The sequence below is a fragment of the Myripristis murdjan genome, chromosome 11 (genome assembly GCF_902150065.1).
Source record: "Myripristis murdjan chromosome 11, fMyrMur1.1, whole genome shotgun sequence".
NCBI classification, from domain to species: Eukaryota; Metazoa; Chordata; class Actinopteri; order Holocentriformes; family Holocentridae; genus Myripristis; species Myripristis murdjan.
In genome coordinates, this window is record NC_043990.1 from 15,367,839 (window position 1) to 15,389,698 (window position 21,860).

At 40.9% G+C, this 21,860-nt stretch overlaps 1 protein-coding gene across 1 annotated transcript in view; it reads left to right on the forward strand.

Moving 5' to 3' along the window:
- Window positions 1-21,860, forward strand: part of csmd3b (CUB and Sushi multiple domains 3b) — a 409,385-nt gene that overhangs the window by 136,039 nt on the left and 251,486 nt on the right. Inside the window, exon 3 of the mRNA XM_030063400.1 lies at window positions 1,503-1,615. Coding sequence (XP_029919260.1) covers window positions 1,503-1,615 — 113 coding nt within the window. The remainder of the gene's footprint in view (window positions 1-1,502; window positions 1,616-21,860) is intronic.

The window sequence follows — 21,860 nt, forward strand, 5'->3', positions numbered from 1 at the left end:
CAAATTGTATCGAAGCCACATTTGAAAGCAGTTTGAAATGTGATTCCACTAGAGTTTGTACAAATGTTTCTTGCTCTAGCTGCGCAAACTGTCTTTTGCGTCATCCACCATGTGACGCACAACGATCAAATCAAATTACAATCAAATCGAGAGTGACGGCAGTGTCTGAGGTGCATGGCAGTGTATAGCAGCCACCTCTGTCACGCCAGACAAACTCTGCACCGCAATTTGACGGTGATATTGCTTGCATGTGAGATGATGGATCTCCATTTGTCTTGCTGCCACGTTGGAAAACCGCATCACCAGCACACTCACACCAGCGTTGTTACCACAGCAGCTAATGCAGATAGGTTGGTGATGACTGGACACACAAATCTGATCTAAACACTTGCAAATAACAGCGCGGGCAGTCTTTCTTAAAGATCTCATTTGAGAAACAAATCTGATTTGTCTCCAGTCTGAACAAAGCCATGGGGCCTCTGTGGAGAGCATTAAAAAGCCTTTGAAGTCCTTTGGCACCCACACAGTTGTTTTCATTTGTATTAGCTGATTAGACTGCCACTGATTTTAGGCAGAACAATGCTCTGTCCAAGATGAAGTAGACTATGATAAAGAAGGGATACGTTGCCCCAATAAAGAAGGGGTAGGTTGTCCTGCTGTAATAGGTGCAACAATACTGTCACAGGAGAACCAATGAAATGTCAGTCAAGGGTATCAGTCACGACACTTTTGGTGTCCCTGGTGCCCCAGGACTTGATTAACAAACACTTGGATTATTTCATTTATGGTCATAATCCAGCAATTAATAATAGGCACAAATAATAACAGCAGTGATACTACCTGCTGATTTGGCTAACCTTATGTCAATGTTAATAACTGACGGAAAATAACCACAATAATAATAACTTTAATCAGGAGGGCAGGATATGGCGGCTAATGGCAAGCCCTAACCCTAATCCTAAGTAGGCTAAAGTAGTTATCTTGATGCTTAAGTTTCAGTAGTTACATAGGAGTTAAAAACTTTATGGCCAGCGTATGAATTTAGAACAGCAATTAAACTAGAGCTGGTTTAAGTGTGCATTACATGAAACACACACCCTTCGGCCAATCAGAGACGAGTATTAACCCAGACCATGGTATAATCATTCATAAAATCATATAATCATATAATAATTTTAATGTGCAGTAATTTATTTTATTTGTATTCGTCTGTCTTTTTTTGGCAAAACAGTTGGTCTGCCTTTCTGCATTCTTCCAGACTGACTGGCTGTCAGGGCTGTTCCCCAGAGCAGGAAACGTGTTTATGTTCTTAATTAGCTGATATGTCTGTTTGTTTATGTCCTAGCACATTAATGCATCATCTCTATGATGCTATAGGTTAACCAGCCTTCAAGTCACTCTCCTAGTTAGCGATACAGAGAGTATGTCTCTCCTGAATATTTAATGTGTCCCTTGGTAATTTTCTTAGCACATTAACATGTTAACATATGTGTGTTTTACAGGTTAACAGGCTTCCAGGTTCCTCCCCCAGTCACCAGTACTGGAAATGTCTTCTCTCTGAGGTTGACTAGTGACTTTGCTGTCTCTGCTCATGGCTTTAAGCTCAACTATGAAGGTAAGAATACATGTGTGGGTGTGTGTTAATGTGTTTACGAATGTGTGAGGTTGCAGAGGGTTTTAACAATGTGTGCACATGGATTCAATTTCAACAGAGCACCAAACAGTGTATCTGTGTGTTTTTCCTTGATTCTGACTGTTTATGAGTCACTTCAGTTGCCCCATTTTTCTCTCCAATTGAATTAAAGCTGCTGCTTACAGAGAGTGACGCAAATGACTACAGGAGTGAGCTATTTAAACAAAGGATTATTGTTGGATGGGACATAAATGATTTCTGTGTGTTCATGATAAGTGTAGGTGTGTTCACTATTCCCTTGAGGGGGCCATTCAGACTCTCAAACTTTTCAAGGAGAAGTGCTCTGTTCTGAATTGAATCCAAAGTTTTTTGACCCCATTCCCCTCAGTATAGGAGAGGTCTCACTAATAGGCGACAAATACATCCTTTTCCAGTGAGGGAAGCTGTTGAATTTCTCCTGTCAGGAGAGATGGAGAGAAAGGCTGGGACAGACTGTAACCCAGAATAAGAGCCTATTGAAGGCCATATACTGTAGGTGTGCAGTAGAATTTTCTACTGATTTTTATTTCTTTTTTTTTTCTTTTTTTTGCCAAAAATTCTAAGGTGGACCAAAGGACCCTAGGCTGGCCACAGATATAGGAAACATAATTATCCAGAGATGTTTTTCCTATTGAAATTCAGAAATAGAAGCCGTGGTACCATTTTCACAGCAGGTAGAAGGGATATAACCTCGAGTGGTGGTTAAAATTAGAACCTACCATGCACCAGCACAGTGTCCTGTGTGCATGAAAGATTTCAGATTAGATTTAGATTAGAGAAACTTTGATGTCCTCAATGAGGCAGTTTGTTCCGGAGCATAAAACAGAATAGCATAAAACGGTCTACCGGAGGCACATACAGTATATGACATTGAGCGAGGCAACAAAACAAACAAGTCAACAATTATGTAGCCGGTTGCTACACGCTGAACGGTACTTTGTGGTGACAAAAGCTGACAAGGTGACAGCACTAAAGGAGCGGCGTGTTCAATGACGTACAGGACCTCACGTGTCATGCACAGGACGCGGTGCAAAGACATACATTTAGATAATAGAGAATGCACATGCAGTCTAAAAATATGCTGTCATTATCCATGCAGTGGCCATGCTTGTGTATGACAGAGGTGCATTAATGATATATGAGAACTATCAAGGTATTTGGCATTTAGTTTAGTCTCGTGTGCCACTTGTGCTACAACTTAAGCAGTGGATTGTGGGTAGTTATAGAAGTTTGTGCAAAAAACTTAAAGTACATCAAGACAGTGTGAAAATGACATGAGCAATTGTAAAGTATGCAAACTAGCAGCTAGGACTGCCCCCTGAAACTTGAAGGTACTGAAACTGAAACTGATAGATAGCTGATTAATTGGATTGATTAACTAGAGAATTGCAGAGGATGCAAGTTTTCCATTCCTAGGATGGCGATGGAATGAACAGATTGACTTACATTCATTCTCTACAGGGAGGGCACACACATTTATATGAGATTATAATTCGTCCAATCAAATCAAATCAGGGTTTTGTTGAGCTATTCATCACTTGGAGGCGTCATCCAGCCAGCTACTGGTTAGCTTCCTATTCATTTGTATTTTATTTATTGACTTAATGGTTTTGGGACTGACAATGTGACTGACAATGACAAGTTTCTTAGTTTCAGGAAGTATTAAATCCTATTGTAAACCAACTCCCTGATTAACACACACATACACACACTGGACCCTGTGGATGTCAACCCTATGTTTGTCACAGCTGGTTACTGTTGTTAATCATGTGACACGCTGCTAAAGTCTGTATGTGCCTCAGGTTGAGCCTCTGTATTGGCCACAGTGTGTGCTTGCATGTGTGTGTGTGTGTTGTACGTTTTTTTTCTGTTTGTATGTGTGTGTGTTGCTTCCCTTAATGATGAAATCACTGTTTGCAAAATGCCTTGATTTAACCCTGCCCACATGCTGTGTCTGGCTCTGAATCTGCATGGCTGCTTGTGTGTGTGTGTGTGTGTGTGTGTGTGTGTGTGTGTGTGTGTGCGTGTGAGTATGTCCAAGCAGTTGTCCCAGATTAATTCAGTGGCACAAGACTCGCTTGCTTCTTGGCCCATGTGCATTCTGTGTGTGTGTGTGTGTGTGTGTGTGTGTGTGAGAGAGAGAGAGAGAGAGAGAGAGAGAGAGAGAGAGAGAGAGAGAGAGAGAGAGAGAGAGTGTTCTTGTGGGCTAATTTGAAGAACCCCTGCTGCTTAAACGTTTGGCTAACTTTGTGAGTGTGTGTGTGTATGAGTGGAAGACAAAGAGAGTGTGAGAGAGAGAGAGAGAGAATGAGAGAGAGAGAGAGAATGAGAGTGTGAGATGGAGACAAAGACAGACAAGAAAATATGTTTTTGGCCACTTTTTAGCATGTCAAAACTAATCCCTGTAATCCTGCTGTCTCCTCTGTTTTTTGGGAAGATTTCATAGATTTTAACAAATACTGCCTAACTATCATTACATTATGAAAGTAGAAAAACTTATTAACTGCTCTCAATATACCTCTTGCTTCCATTGCTTGTAAAACAGTCCCAATTATCACATTCATAACTCTCCTTTGTTCAATGAAAAATTGCAGTGAAATACCTAAGTACCTGTAAAAATCCCCCCCAAAATCACTGTTTTCAGTTGAGGTGTCATTCACGTTACATTCACGTCTCTCTCTCTCTCTCTCTCTCTCTCTCTCTCTCTCTCTCTCACTCCCTCCCTTTCACTGCAGTATAAATGCAATGAGTGGAATCCATACATGAGACACCGTGATGTTTCTTTTGCCTCTTTTAATACTTTTTGTCACAGCGACCCATTTTTTCTCATTGTCAGAAAGCTTAATGTTGCTACATTTAAAATAATTACCTTTAAACCTGTCTAAGAAATGACAAATCCGATGGCTTATCATGGCTGTAGATAGTGATAGCAATCATATGCAAGTTATATAGTCAGTATAACTCAGGGAAAACGATAGTTATGACTATGTGTGGCTATCTGGGTACCTGCAGGGCGTAGCTAACATGAGAACAGCGCTGCCCAGGAGTTAACATACTTACCATCAAAGCTCTTCCTATTTGATTTACACATGAAATAAAAGGCGTCAGAGGTGTTATATGCACATGGACAGACAAAAACAGCGTAGGCATTATAGAAAGAAATGGAAAAAAAAGAAATCACTGACTGGTCACACTGCAGGATGGTGCGAGGTGATTGGCTGGACAAAGGCAGATCGGCTCCAGTCTGTCTTTATCCTGTCTGCGCACCGGTCCGCTTGGTGGGATGTACACTTTGATGTGACTGGTGGACTCCCTGAACATTTCTTCCTGTTCCTCTGAAGACTGTCAGGTCATATCTAATTCATAAAGCAGCACATAAAGTGTGTATACGTGCATGTGTGTGTGTGTGTGTGTATGTGTGGCAGAGAGAGAGAGAGAGAGAGAGAGAGAGGGAGAGAAAGAGAGTGATATATTATTTAGAATGATGTCGGAGGCGTTTTGATATTGTGCTGTTGAGACAGAATTGCAGATGATCGCAGCGCTTTCACACACGTGTGCATGCAGGCACATACACACACTGTTTTTTTTCTCAATGTTAGCTCATTGAAGATTTGATTTTTTTTTTTTTTTTTGGCTTTCCTCTTCCTCCTCCTCCCTCTCCTCCTCTCTCTTCTCCTGATCTTCCCCTTCCCCCCGTGTCTTCTTCCACTCCTCTTCCCCGTTCTCTTTGTTCGGCTCCTCCTGCTAATTCTACACGTCCTCTTTGTCTGTCGGCAGGTTTTTATTCTGCTGAACATTTGTTTATTTAGCTTTATTGGCTTGTATTCATAATGTCAGCAGAATGAGAAAAACGAACCGTTTAGTGATAAATGTAGGACTGTTCCTTTCTCTCCTCTTCTGTTCTACTCTATACTGTTCTGTTCTCTCATATTTTTATCTAGTCTCTTCTATCTTCTTCTATTCTGCTCTGTTCTATTCTATTCTATTCTATTCTGTTCTATTCCTTTCTATTCTGTCCTGTTCATTTCTATTCTAGTCCTGTCTGCTCTGTTCTACTCTATTCTGTTCTTTTTTTTTATTCTATTCTATTCTATTCTATTCTATTCTATTCTATTCTATTCTATTCTATTCTTTTTTATTCAGTTCAGTTCATTTCCGTTCTACTCCTTCCTCTTCTCTTCTCTTCTCTTCTCTTCTCTTCTCTTCTCTTCTCTTCTCTTCTCTTCTGCTTTTCTCTGTTCTTTTCTACTCTATTCTTCTACCGACTGTTCTGCTCTGTTCCCTTCTATTCTATTATTACTCGGTCCTGTTCTATTCTATTCTGATCTCTTCTACTCTGCTCTGTTCTATCTGCTCTCTTTTCTTACATTATGATCTTGTCTATTCTGTTTTCTGCTGTTCTAGTCTACTCTAAGCTGTTTTGTTCTTTCAGTTCTGTTCTATTCTACTGTATTCCATTCTTTTTCTAATATTTTATTTGACTTGACATGGCAAAAAACAGAAAGTAGTATGAAGTGGCTCCTATACTTAAGATAGACATGCCATGCAGAAAATAACAAACATAACAGACAAAACATAAAGCAAGTTTATTAATGTATGTGTATTGAGATAATGAGGGTTGTGTATGTGTGTGCGTGAGTGTGTGCGTGCTCTGATCCTGTTGTTGCCTGTAAAAAGTGTGTTGAGCTGCCTTGAGTAGCAGGAGAGCAGCAGCTGTAGGAGGAACAGAGGTGAGTGACGTGCTGGAGGGTGAATTTCTTCCATTCGAGGGCAGTTTGTTTGCAGCGTGCCAGTGGAGCACATTAGAGCCTCGTTTGATGCATGGAGGAGGAACTGTGGAGGAAATGTGTTGTTGTCATGTAACAGACATGAAGCAGCCATGGTTTTGATCTTAATGCATCCTGAGAGAGAGGCATCCACTGTATAGCGTAGGGGAACCAAAACAGACTTGTTTATACCACGTGCACACACAAACACTTGTGGGGGATTGAAATGTATACACACATGGACACCCAGCCATGAATATATAGGCATACACAAACACACACACACACACACACACACACACAGCCACACACACGTACATTCCCAGTTCCCAGATGGAATGGTTTCCTCAGAACATGGACGAGAGAACATGCTTTTCAACCTAGAACATGCTACCATGCAGTTAACAAGTCAGGAGAGATTTCATTTCTCTATAATTCCCAAGTCTTTCTTCTCCACTCCTCCCCTCTGCTCTTGTCTCCTCTGTTATCTTCTCCCCCTCCATGATGTCATAATAATAATAATAATAATAATAATGATTATAATAATAATAATAATGATAATACAATTTTGCAGCACGTATCTAAAAGCAGTTTACAAAGTTCTATAACAGAGTATATAAAAAATAAAATAAAGAATATTAAAAGAAGATTAAAAATTAATTTCCCTTTGGGGATCAATAAAGTATTTTTGATTATGATTTTGAAGCATAGGCTACTAATATGGTTGGCGGGGGGTAATTAATGAAAAAAGTAATTAATGAACAATCAAGCAATATGTTGCCTCAGTTTTGATAAATAAGAACAGAAATTTTCAAATGAGCAAAATCAAAGCGCATACTTTTTTTTTTAACCAAAAGAAAAAGAAGTGATAGCCTAAATTCAACAGTGAAATCTTTACCTCTGACCTTTTTTTTTTTTTTTTTTTTTTGGACATCCTTTGAGATCCTAGTTGCTGGTTTGTGAGCACACTGGACAAAAGTGAGAAATAACTGCAGTACTCTGAATGAGATACAAAACAAACAAACAAACAAACAAACAAACAAAAACAAACAGACAAAAAAACAACAACAACAACAGCGATGACCTTCTCGTAATCTGTCCGCTCTCACCTCTCTGCTCTCCTCCTGCTTCTCTCCTTCACTGATTTATCTGTTGGATGTAGTGTTGAATTCGGTGCAAACAAACAGAAGCCAGTGGCAGCAGGTTAAAAGCTTTGGGATCTCTCAGTACCGAAATGTCAGTGGCATCCATCGACCCGTCTGCATCTGTGCATTTATCCATCAGTTACACATAATATCATGGAGAGTATTTACTTATTCACCCAGTTTTCCAGCCAATCCAGTGACCTTTTGGTCATGAGCTCATTTCTCAAAACTCCAAGCAACTGCCACTACCATCTTGACATAAATTATTTAGTTTTCTAAGGGAGACCAAGCAGAAATCTTTACTCCACTGAGAGGTCAAGGCTCAATACTATAAAATGATATTTGCCTGTAACTTTACGGCAGCTCCAGATAAACACAATGCATCCTGGTGCTTGTGGGATGTGGTAAAGCGGCAAGCATTTCTTTTGCTCTTTATCCCTGGTGTCATCACAACATTATCAATATTTTACAGTTTTTCACAGAGCACAAAGTCAGTCATATCGGTGACATAAGCTGACATATCTGCCACCATGACATGCCAACAACAAAAAGATTTGGTTCACTGGTTATCTAAAAAAATATATATATATACACACATATATTTTAGATGGAGGATCAGTGTGAACCCTGCTGGAATATTCTCCTGCTATATTCTCTTCCTCCAAGCATATTTATAGGTAAGATGATGTTTTGCCGTAATTTTGTAATAGAAAGAGTTTTTGTCTGTTGTTGATAATAGTAGTTGAGTCTCTCTGGAGTTCAAGGTTTCAGAAGAGATGAAATGCCTAGAGATGACAGAGAGCAACAGCAGAGAAAAGCTGACTGCTGATTGCTGCTGAGGATGCACTTGATGAGAAGAAATATGAAAAAAAAAAAAATGAGTTCATTCAGCCTGCTGTAAACCTCAAGCACACAAAAATAAGCACAAACACAAAACCCACACACATCCTGTATTCAAAGCTGATTGCATGTAACAATAGGAACCGCGTCTCATAATATCCATCATATAGGAAATATAGGAGTATATGGTATCAATGTGATGGAATAATTTTAGTGTCGTTAGTCATCACTGTACGCAAGAGAAATAGAGAGATACTGAGTAATATGTATAATAAAGGACAGAGAAATCTATGGACTTGAATGCGTGAATGCACGGGACACATTTTTTGACACGTGCCATTTGAAGTGCCTAGTTTGAAATTTCTGTGCAGGTGGGGATTTGAAAAAGTGCCACAGCACTGGCATTTGCATTTTACCAGCATGACGGGTAATATATTTTCTTTACAATGAGATTTCCCTCATCTGTATGTTGGCTGCTTGTCAAGTACTTTTTTTTTTTTTTTTTTTTTTTTTTTTTTGTGAAGTTTTATGAATGTGGTTGTGACTTAATTCATACTGTAATGAAACCAAGTTGAGCACACATGAGGTATACGAAGTGGTAACCAGACCGGGAAAGCCAGAACAGAATTTCCTATGATAGATCATTTTCAATGTTCAGGGGGAAGAAACATGAAAATGACCGTAATTATGATATATTGTGACTACCTAAAATTGTCTGGCATTCTGTGAGATAATTAGCACAGCTGTATGTTTCTGTTTCCCCTCTAATTTACTTGTCATACAACAATTTGAGCTGATAAATTAATTTACATGCCTGATGTTTATGCCCTCCTCTCTGTTCTGCTGCTGCAGCACAAAATACTTGTTTGGCAATAGATTTCTTCAATAAATCAGCAGCCACCCTGGTGAAAAGTATGTGAATGGGCACCAGTTTGTATTTACAAAGTTAATCTTTGGAGGATCAGCCAGGCAGCCAAAACGTGGAAAAGGAGAGTTAAATCATTCTAAATCCTGTTATAGATGGCTGCACATTATACGTTTTTGGGGAAAATTTCATTACCTGTCTCCTTTAAGGTCAGTAATTACTCTCACTCTACAAATCTCATGAAAATCAGTGTTGTTGGTGCTTTGTGGACACTCCCAAATCAAAGCAAGCAGATGCACCTAGCTGGTAAGCTGCTCTAATTAAAGTAGAAATGCCCAGACTATGTAGTGTAATGCTTTGCAAAGCGTGCATGACATTTTCATAGCTCCTTTTAGACTTGCTATCCTAAATCCATCACTTGCACCAGTGATATTTCAGTCCCGCAGCCTAGATCTTGACCAGCCCAGTCACAGCAGTTAAAACCAGCTAACAGACCACAAAGTGACGTCTGCTCTGTGTGAAGCCCCGTCTCCTCACAGGAAACCACACCGCTTTATAAAATTCCAATGACCGCGTGGCTGTTGAGTGAAATACGAGTTGAAAAAGCAAAAGAGGCGTCTCGTGGTGCTGGATCCAGGACAGAAAAGACTTTGAATCCATATCTAGAGACAGCCATTAAAGGAACATTCCACCATTTATGTCTGTGAGTCTCTGATCCCTTATCAGCACTTGATTGATTGATTTTGATGCCAGTCTCTGTGACTCGAACATGATCTGAGTGTAAAAGTCACCGTGGCCATGGTGCGTGGTTGTGTGTGTGTGCTTGCACTTGAGGGCATGCATCAGAGGGCGTGTGTATGCATGCACCACTGCCAACAGTATATTTGTCTCTCTCTGTGTGCATGTGCATGTGTGTGTGTGTGTGTGTGTGTGTGTGTGTGTGTGTGTGTGTGTGAGATTGAGGCTCTGGCTGCCACTGCTCTGATCTTTATCAAAGAGACCTGAGGGGACTGACAATATCCACTCCTCTATCTATCATCCCTCCATCTCTCCGCCTCTCTTCTCTCTCTCTCTCTTTCTGCCCAATCTCTCTCTATCACCTCAGTTCAACAATTGAATGCAGGTCAATTAATGACAACTCAGGACGGAGAAGGTGACCTTAATATACGGGCTGGGCATCGCTGAGACAGCTACACTTTAACCAGACTTTTTTTTTTTTCTTTCCATTTATCTTTTAGCTCATGGTGTTTGGTAACATTGATACTAGACTTACAAAGGTTTTACAAGTTGAAAGCTTTTCTTTTTCCTGTCAGTAATTGATATTTTGGTGACTTTACTGTTTAGTGTTTCAGTAGAAGTCTCTGATTTTCATGAAAGATTTAAAAGGCAGCGGGAGGTGGCACTCTGGGCTCTATTTTCATGACGGCGCATGGCGAGCCTTTGTGCTTGACGATGTGGCATTTTTGTCAGGCACACAGTTGTTTTTCTCACCTGCGCCTGTTTGGTATTTTGGTGACTCGTTGTGAACTTGAGAGAGGAGAGGCGCAGTAGGAGATGTGTCAGTAACAATAAAGCAGTGCAGTGAAACTTTAGTATCGGATGGCTGGGATTGGTGCTTGCGTCACCCGCCCGCTCAAACCAGGTCAATGATGCATGGTGCAAGGTGTCATGCGCACATTTACGGATTTTGTTTGCAAGCTCACAACTCTTTTTACAGCTGAAGAAATGATGGCCGGTTTGACTTTGATATAAATCCCTCAAGCAGAAAAAAAACACCATATATTTTTCATTCTAACTCTATACGGGTGTGGCTGTGGTGTGAGTAATTGTCATCCGCTGAGCTAATTCAACATCATCTGCCCCGGCAGGTTATTTAAGGTGCTGTATTTGCTTGTGGCAACCGTGCATCTCCCATGCAAGGACATTAGTTTCCTCTTGGGAGAAGCTTTTGTGAACTGCACTCTTCCATCATGAGATTGTTGGAGCATCATGGTGCAGTGAAGGAAGAGAGGTCGTTTCATTGGTCATTATTGAAGCCAAGGCCACCACACCTGCTGATAATGTATTCCTCCCAATCCATCCTTGTTTCAAACTGCAGTGCAGGTACTCCGTGCACCTCTGGCCATGAAATTACCAAAAGTCAATAGCTATGACCTGTGTGCTCCCACTGTGTGCCACACATTAACAAACACAGAGCCCACTGTGCCTGTCTCTCCTCAGCAATGAAAGCATAGTCTTGTATGTCCAGTGTGACCAGATTTCAGTGGCAAGGTTGACGACTGACAATGAATTATGTTAAAATGTTTGTTTCTTTACTGCCCTTTCTGTTAACATGATCATGAGTTGGTGTTCTCGTTATTATTTTTAAAGCTACCGCATGTTTTCCTTCTAAGCACATTTGGTTTTGTTTACATTCAAAATGTCTCAGCAAAACACACTGTGTGTGTCCTTGAGGCTCAATAAACATGTTGAATGCTTTTCTTACCCCAAAAGACATTTGCAAAGTTATGTTTAAGAATGTTCTGCGAGTTGCATTATTCACACTGATGTGTGTAATACAGTATCACCAGGACAGTTTCTGTAAATTAAATAGGAACCCAGTTTACCCAGCGTCCACTGCAGATGCACTGGTGGTCACAAACTGCATTTGGTACCACACAGAAAATTGAGTAGGGGTGACAAACTGATGGAACATCGGGTCAAAATCATCCACAGAGAGAAGACATTTGACCACCCAGGTTTTCCAGGGGAGCACAGAAGTGTCTCTTTTGTTTGTGGCTTGGTCTGTGTGTTTTCGCTTGCTCATTTGTTTGTCTGTCACCCAAAATATCTCAGACACTGCTGAACGGATCGTGATGAAACTGGAGGAAATGATGCATCTCACCTTTGTGCTGTGACATTTTCAAAATTGCACCGATTTGGCCTAGGGGGAGACTCCAAATTCAAGTGAAAACAAGGTGACATATTTGTTTTGAAAGGTGCTATACAAATAGGCTTTATTATTCTTCTAATGGCATTAAAAAGAAGAAAAAAACAAAACAAAACAAAAAACAATGCATTCTTTTTATGGCCAGTTTTAACAACTATCTCTTATTTCTCTTTCTTTCTCTTCCTTATTTCTTCTGCCTCTTTCTCCCTCTTCTATACTGAGATACAATGTTTTATACACATCCTAAACATGCACGCACACACACACACACACACACACACACACACACACACACACACACACACACACACACACACATACACCGAGTTTCATGCATTTAAAATGAGAAGGAATATGTCGGTTTTGTCCCCTAAGACATGTAGTTTTACAGCCCTGGAGGTGTGTGTGTGTGCGTGTGTGTGGGTGTGTGTGCGTGTGTGTGCATGTGCGCGTGTGTGCGTTATGTATCCTCATGTGAATTCCAGCAAGCATGTATGAAGTATGTGAAGATATGAGAAGGGAGGATTGAAGTAAGAGAGAAGAAGAGAGAATATGAGATACAAGGAGCAAAGAGAAATGGGATAAGAGAAATGGGAATGAAAAGAAGAGGACAAGCGAGGAAAGCCAAGAAGGGAACGGCAGGAGAGAGAAGAAACGACCAGAAGGAGGAGGAGAGCGTAAGAGGAGAAAAGCAGGAGGAGACGATAGGAGTGGGGTTGCCTGTAATAACATAATGTGCTCTATGCTTTCGAGTTGAGCTGGGGAAATCAATGCTGCTTTAAGTCTCTCTGTGTGTGTGTGTGTGTGTGTGTGTGTGTGTGTGTGTGTGTTCATTATCTACAGTGTGAATGCAGCTCCTCGTTGTTCCAACCGCTGCAAGGTCAACTTCAACGCAGGAGCATCAGTCACACACACACACACACACACACACACAGAAAGTGACAGCAGGTGTGGAGAGCAGATTGTATGAAACAGAATTTTAAAGGTAAATGGGGTGTCACTGAGTTCAGTTCTCTCTCTACTCGTCTCTCTGTCTGAGTCTGTTTCCGTTCTCTCAGTTCACTCTGCTTTATCGGTGTGTATGGTACATGGATATAGTGTTGCCTTTGTATGTAAGCACAACGGGAAGCCGTAAGACCATAGTAGAAATCTTTGTTAATACCTGTCTCACATGTATATTCTTTTCCATGTGTGTTATGTAGTACCTAATTAAGAAGTCATCTGAAGTGGGTTAGCTTCATTTCCTGAACCTTCTATTGTGAGGTGAGCTTTGAGAGTTCAAAATCAATGGAAATTTCCTTAGGAAGAAAAAAAAAAAAAAAAGACAGACAAAGGAACAATAAAATGAAGCGGAGACTGCACTAGCAGAAACTCAGTGTCTTCCTCTGAAACTACCTTGTACTCCCTTTTGCCCTTTGTATCTGGAATCTTCCTGTCCTGGATGTCAGTGCTGCCGCTCTGATCCGCTGTTTGCTTTGCAGCAGGGGCCATCAACTACATTTGTCCAAGGGCCAGAATTTTTCTTAGCAAACACTGTGCAGGCCAGGCTTTCAAATAACAAAATAAAATATATTTTTTTTTTTTTTAGGCCTAATTAGCCTATTATTGTTTAATATTCTCTCTTTGTTACAGAATTGTTTTTATTAGCCTATATCAGTGTGAATTATTATGGGAAATCCACAACAATAACTACATAGTTATCTAGAAAATGCTCTTAGTAGAGTGCAGACCTCTGCCAATGTGGCAGTTCACAGAGCAGTGATGGTTCAAATCTGGAAAGTCCTGATTGGCAGGAAATATTAATAAATTTGAACCAGTTTTGCCATTATGCAGTGTCCTGATTGGTCAAAACCATTGTCCCCATGCTTGCATGAAAATACACCGCAGGCCACTTTCCAGTCATAAAATATGAGAATTCATTTCAGCTTTCCCTAGACCGACTGCTATTCACAACCAGACAGGCAAGCACATTGATAAGGTCCTCTAACAACACCAAAGCTGCAGTTGTCATTCCACACAGCCATTCCACACAGCTCTATTTATAGCACTCATAATGACTATTAATTGATCACACATATGCCTCTAAATCAGTCCACAACCACATCTGTATGGTGGGGGATGCAGTGCAATAGACATATTTTCACTCACAATATGAAATTGATAAATAGGCTTTAACAAAATGATACACACACAGTGAAATTGGATGTTAAGGACTCAGTATGAACTAATTAAGTTACAATAATAATGATGTGTAAATTCTCTTTTATGTTGTTCTCTGCTACCTCTGCCTCAGCCTGCAGCCAATTACTTTGTTCATGCATGGTGTGGAGTATGTGTGGAGATATATATATTCTCACCACATGTCCTTTCCTATAAATATCAATGTCTGTGTAGAAAACAGTCTATACTGGCTTTTGTGCATATACATTGTTTATGCATCTGGCCCCAGCAGGTTGTGTTGCTACTCGATTTTTAATGCCTTTAGAACCTGTGGGTCAAATGCACATCTTTGGGGTCAGTAAAGCATTCCTAATAAAATTATTTCTATCTCAGTTGTTTTTGGTGTTGCTTCAATACAAGAAGATATCTATATCCTAAACATTTTATTTTGTTCCTGCCACCCAGTCTAATATCATCATATTATCAGTACACGGTTTAACATATCAATTTATAGTATAGTTTTCATCTGAAATGTGTTTTGATAGGTTCTACATTTGTAAGATTACCTGGCACATTGAAGCCCATCCCCAGCTATGATTCAAGTGCAGATAAAATATTAAAACAAGAAATCACAACATGGCAGCATATATCATTAAACTCCTAGTGCCTCCCTGCAACTCTGCCAAATATCCCACCTCAAAATTAATTTTGCGTGTAGCATCCCATGACAAAATGAAGAAAGCTTTTACAGATGGTATATTAAATATCTGGATCATGTGATCTACTGTAAAAGCCTGCCACATCAGTCTGCATATCCAGAGTGGGTGTCAATGAGCATTTCAGCGAATTCTTCAAAGGCAGTTTTGAGTGGGTACAAGGCTGCTGATGAACACAACAGCGGTGTTTGCAGGGATCAAAAGTAAGGCTTTCCATGAGGCCACCTTGCTTCTCCAGGCACAGAAAAATTGCACACTGACATGATATCTGGATGACAGTAAATCATTTCATACTGAAATGAAAAAAAAAAAAGCTCCCAAATCTCTCAGTGTCTGGACACCAAAGGCTGTTCATAAAATGATAAATGTAATATCTAGATAATGTAATTACAGTAAATGACTGCCAAAGCTGTCAAGGTCTGGACAGACAGGCTAGGTGCTGGACATGAAAGAAAGTCCAGCAAATGATATATTAATCTGATACCTGGGTGATTCTATCTAATTTGATGAGGGAATTATATAAATAAAGCGCTGCCAAATGTCTCAGCACCTGGACAGGATATGTGACACCAAAGATTGTCCGACTAATGATGTATCAGCGTGATTATCTGCATAATGCAATTACAGTAAAACACTCTGCTCCCAGATCTCTCAGTGCCTGGACTGATAGGATAGGTGCTTGACATCAAGGGAAGCCCAGTAAATGATATATTAACCTTATATGTACATGATATTAAACTATTTTATGATGGAAATATAGTCAATAGCTGTCAAACCTGTCAGTGCCTGGACAGGATAGAAATTGAATCAAATGATGAACTGATTTGATATTCAGGTCTGTCAGGCAACCACTGACCACATGACTAAAATATAGGCCACCTTGGTATATAGTCATCGGCACTGTGTGTGTATGTGTGTATGTGTATGTGAGCATGTGTATTTGCTGCTTTACTGTGTGTGTGTGTTTGTGTGTGTGTGTTTGTGGGTGCTGATAATAATACTGCCTCCTGGCCAATGTCAGTCCATTATTCAGCTTTATATCAGCCAACCAATCAAATGGTCTCCCTTCAGGGTCGCCACCCCGGCCCATCCAATCAGCTCCCTCTGCCAAGCAGGAAGGAATGTCACCTGATTAGCATAGCCAGAAAATGAACAGGGTCACGCTGACTCGGCACTTTCTGACGCTGTGAGTGAGACAGCAATCCGAGGCAGCGTTCACAAGTGTACCTCGATGCCGTCGGCCAATCAAATGGGATTTTCACCGACTGTATCGCCGGCCCGTTAAACGTGACGGGTAACATCGACGAAACCCTCTCATAACCCCGTTGAGTTGCCTCCCATCAGCAGATTACATTATTTAAGGCTAGTCCACGGGGGGATTTCTCTCAATGTTTAATCATCTAATTAATTGTTAAAATGACTATCAGCGCTGTATTCTCTCGCCTCTCTACTCTGCTTTCTATCAGCAGATTCTGTCTCTGCTTCTGCTGTCTAACCTGCTCTCCCAGAAAGCAGAACTGCTGCATGGCAATGGAAAAAACTGTCACCCCACTACTGACTGTATGAATTTATTCATTGGGCTGTGTTTTTCCACTTTCAAACTGATAAGCTGGAGCTTTTGATACAAGTGGCTAGCACCATGTGTCAGCATGGCTTGACATGTGCTTTGACGCCGTAAAATATTTATTCCACATTGATTGTAAATCTGTGTTTTCTCTGTACAATGTTTAATGCTCTTAGTGTTTTTTTTGTTTTTTTTTTTAAGTGGTGCACATTGCAAAAATAAATAAATCTACAGCCTCCTACACTGGATAATATATGTGTAATTATATAGCACAGCCCTCAAATTAGAGGCTACAGATGAAGTGATAAATCGGCCCCACCGCCTTCAGATGGCTATAGGAATTTAACCAACAAAAAGGGAAGGCTTTGTCTGATATCAAGATTGAACTGTCACCTCGTTACACTCTGTTTCCATCTTCAGTCTGACTTTGCCTCCACTATAACCAATTTCCATGAGGGAGGGGGATTTGATTTTCCCTAACTAATCACTAGAGATCGACGTGGCCATGCCGGTGTACTGGTTTTGTTGGGGTTAGAGTTAAACTACGATGAAACTACGATGTGGGGTGATATTGAGAAGACATGGCACGGGGGTTGTTTATCATCCATTTACTTGTGTTAGTGAATGTGCTATCTGGCTCTCAGTCTCTGGCACAGCGTGATTATCAACAATGTTTGTCCTGCCCTGCAATGGTGCTGATTGGCTCGGTTGGTTTTTCAACCGAGAAATCATAGTTGAACTGAGCAACACCGCCGACCTGCAGAATCGCTCCAAACTATTTTAATTGAACGTGTGATTTAATTGAACGAAGGTCTGGAACCAGGTTAGGGAAGGCTGTCACACATCCTACATGCAAGACTGTCAAGGTCCTTAATCTGGCATGGAACTGACTCTGCCTCACTGCTGTTATTGCCTTAATCAAATTAAAATTGTATTTTTGATGTGCAAGTTAACATGTTCATTGGATGAAGAATTTATATAAATGTGAAACAGACAAACACAACATGGATAAAGTGGTTTAGAAAATAACAGAATAGAGGAGAATAGAAGGGCATCGCTTGTGGTCATTTTGGCACAAGATATGCCATGGAGGGTCACAAAATGACTGCATGAGCACAGGCAGGAAAAAATCTGTTTTTGCCCACAGAAATTAAATTTGTCTCTCCAAAGTTGCTGCACTTGACCTGTGCCCACATGAAAATAGAGCAACTGTCTTATTTATCTTCATGAGATGTATCAAAGCATGATCAGTCATCAATTTGCTGTCTGTCTGAGGCACAAGGAAAACTCCTCCATCTCCAAAAAGACTTTTCAGGATCCTCATCTGTTTTGAAAAGATCCAGTATTGAAAAATATTGCGAATGTCATGTGTTTTCACCAAGTTTCAAAGTGCTTCAAGTACGGGGATTTACTGTACAAAAACGATCCACTGAAATGCACTTTTTTATGTTTTAAAATACAGCAACTTCCGATTTTAGTTACATACAGTGATGAGGTCTTTGGCTGGAGAGAAAGTCATTCTCCCCAAAATAAGTCTTGTTTTTTTAACTCTGTAGCAGAGAGAAGTGGGAGGTCTGTCTGTCTTGTGATGTATGTGTATGCATGTGTGTGTGTGTGTGTATGTCATGGCAGATAGTTGCAATTATTGAAGTTTTGTCTTGTGATGAAAAGAACAACTTCTTTACAAATTGATTCCCCACTGACTGTGGCATAACTTGATTTTATTAAGTCCCAAGGCACACAAAAACACACATGCCCACACACGCGCACACACACACACACACACACACACACACACACACACACACGCACACACACACACTGCTGTGTTGCTGAGTAAATCATGTTAGTCTAGCGCAGGGGGAACTCCTGCCAGGCGCTGGCTGGCGCTACACTGCATTACGAGTTTGAAAACTGGAGACAGAGGAGGAGACAAGGATGAGGGAAGAGATGAAAAGAAGAACTGGAAAGAGGACAGAAGCCAGCTGCTTGTGTCTTGATGCTTAGTTAAAGCTTAAGGCTAGCACCAAACATTTTGATTTTGCTTCCACACAAAAAATTTGGAAGGCAGTTTTTAAACTTCCATTGATCAGCTTTTGGGTTGGGGCTCAGGTCATGTGCACAAGCAATCCAACTAAAACAGCCCAAGTAGGAGACATCAGAAAAACGGGCTGTGTGTGTATGTAACCCTCTCACAGTCTCAAGACACGACTTTGTGAGATATTCAGTTTGGATGGATCAGACAAGGCATTGTGGAGCCGGTTATTTATGAATTTAAGATCGTTGTCAAGTTCTGCTCCTGTTCTGTTCCACGTTAATGCACTTCATGAAGCCTTGCCGCTTTGTGTGATGCAGCCTAATTTTAGAAAACCCACAACACAGAAAAACATCACCAACAGCTGACTTGCGACACCTCACGTCAAAAACAAATCACAGCTGGTAACTTCCGTTAACTAAGCAAGGAGTAAGGGTCATTTTACTAATTTCTTAATAATTTTTTGGTCATTTCTTAAGTTGCTCATTGCCTTTTTACCATGCCTTTTGAAAGAAATCACAAGAAACAAATGAAATCAAATGGTAAATAAACTATACAATAACATACAATAACTGTTTAACATCATTTTCTGTCAGTTTATTGGCATCTTTTGCAAGGCAAAGCTGGGTAAGTGGAAAAACCGACTCATCTTTTGTAGAAAAATAATGAACAGGGAGACCCCAACATGCATTATTTTTTGATAGACGACCGCCTTGAAATGAATCATCTGTTACCCAGTAAATGCTGACTCTCCAGAGGTTTTAGGACCTTTAATCCTTGTTGAACATTTATGGTAACATTTTGCTGCAAGGTAGAGCCTGTTGATTTAAGTGTTGGTTTTCCTCAGCAGCCATAATTGAATCAGTGCGCAGTGTCATTAAAACACACACACACACACAGAGGCCAGTGGGTGTGTGTGTTGTGGTGCTCACTGGTAATAACACGCTAATTGCCATTTTTCTTTTACCCTCGCATTCTTGACAGAAACATAAGGCACCGCAATAATTACACTCCTTGATTTACATTTTGTTTGTCTTGAGACACCAGATGATTACTGCCTTTATACCAGGATGATCATTCTGCTGCGTCTGCGTTGGTTGGTTGGTTACACCATTCAGGTGAGCCAGGTAGCTTTTAGTGTGTATTTGTGAGTGCGTGTGTGTGTGCACGCACCTGTCAGTCAGCTTTCTAGGGGGTCTCTTGATGTTAAATTTAATAAGTCACACTACAGTAGGCACAGCTATTAGATATCACGCACATGCTGGCGCACACACACTCACTAAGCTTGCTAGCTCACCTCGACTGTGCAGCCAGGCAACACACACAGATGTTATCGACACAGACTGGAGAGTGATGAGTCTGAAAACACACACACACACACACACTCACACTCACACAGAAAAGCAGTAGGTGTGATTTTATTAAAAGTGCGTGAAGTACACCAGTGTATGGCTGAAGTCGCCCATCGCTGGAGACACACACGTACACACACACACAGATAATGACTGTCTTTACCTGCAGCACTCTGTAGACAGGTTAATGGTTAATGCTTCAGACGACGCTTAACAGCATTAACCTCACATAGCCTTACATTGCTCTCTCCTCATTTTGTTTCACTTTGTTGTTGCTCAGGAGAAAGCTCCTTCTGAAACCGTCGTCAAAGTGGGAATAAAGGCAGAATACACAGACGGGGCTTGGCTGTGGCTGTGGTGAAGGGATGAGCGGGTAGGTGGTCGGCAGGGTGGCACTGGGACGGGTAGAGCTCTGGTTGGATGGGTTGATGGGCCGGGATGGGGAGGCCGGATTTCAGCTGGTAAATCCGCGCTGACCGTCTGCCAGCTGCGGAGATGAAGCGATGTATCTTTTTTTATCCCAGCTGAAATCTGCTTAAGCCAGGTATGTTGTGAGTGGGATAACAGCTTATCTGGGATACTGTAACCGTCCCGGCGTGATACGGACATGTGTCCGCTCAAAACTGCAGCTCACAAGAATCTTGAATATCAAAGGTATATTGGTGAATGTGCAAACCCAGTCATTTAGTATGGAGCGGATGGAATATATTATATATTATACAGAGTATTATACGGAGTGCAGAGTATTTTTCTGTTATATTGTGTTATACTTCCTTCTACTTTGTTGTGTTCTGTGCTAGTCAAGTCTGTTCTGTTCTTTTCTGCTCTGTTATGTTCTTCTATTCTATTCTATTCTATTCTATTCTGTTATTTTATGTTATTTAATGCCATGTTCTCCTTTTCTGAACTGTTCTACTCTATTCTTGTTCTGTTCTATTATCGTATTATGTTCAGTTCTATTACTTCATGTTATGTTGTGTTATAATAAGGTGAGGAAACAGAGAGGCTTACCCACCATGATGTCAAATCCTCCCTTCTCTACCGGATGATATCAGGTGAAGTCTATGGTTACATATCTGACAGAATATTGTACTGACAATGGCTGATAGCTATGACCCTGATACAAAAAAGGTGTGGGGGTGGGCGTCAGGTGGGTGGGGCGGGGGTGCAGGAAGCAGAGGGAGAGAGAGAAAAGGACTGTGTGTGGGTGGAAGAGAGAGAGAGTGTGTGAGCCGGTATTGATCAGCACAAAAAGGCCTTCTGAGAGGACACACTCATTTACACTCAGTTCTGTTCAATGACAACTATGGCAGCTGCTGCTTTCTTTTTCATAACTCGCCGCTCCCTCCCACTTTCTCTCTCCCTCTCTCTCTCTCTACCTCTGTGTCTGTTTCGTTCCTTAATGGATATTGATTTAGTTTTAGGGACATACAGTAAGTTTCTATCTATTGAGCCAGTTCTGCATTGCTAACCTCTCTGCTTCTAAACTCTCTCTCTCTCTCTGTCTTTCTCCCTCCCTTTGAGGTCAGCCTATCTTTCCAGCTGACAGTAGCTATGTGTGTTTAAGTGCAGGTGTGTGTAGGTGTGTGTGGGTGTGTGTGTATGTGTCACAGTGCAGTGCAGCTTTAGCAGAGTGACAGTGATGTCAGACACATAACGATTTCCTATTGGCTGTCAGCCCCTAAGGCCTAACGACCCTTTATTGATCTGACCAATTAGCATTCACACCTTTAATTAATACTGAGACCTGACACACGCACACACACACACACACACGCAGACACACACATGCACATATATACACATACAGAGTTTT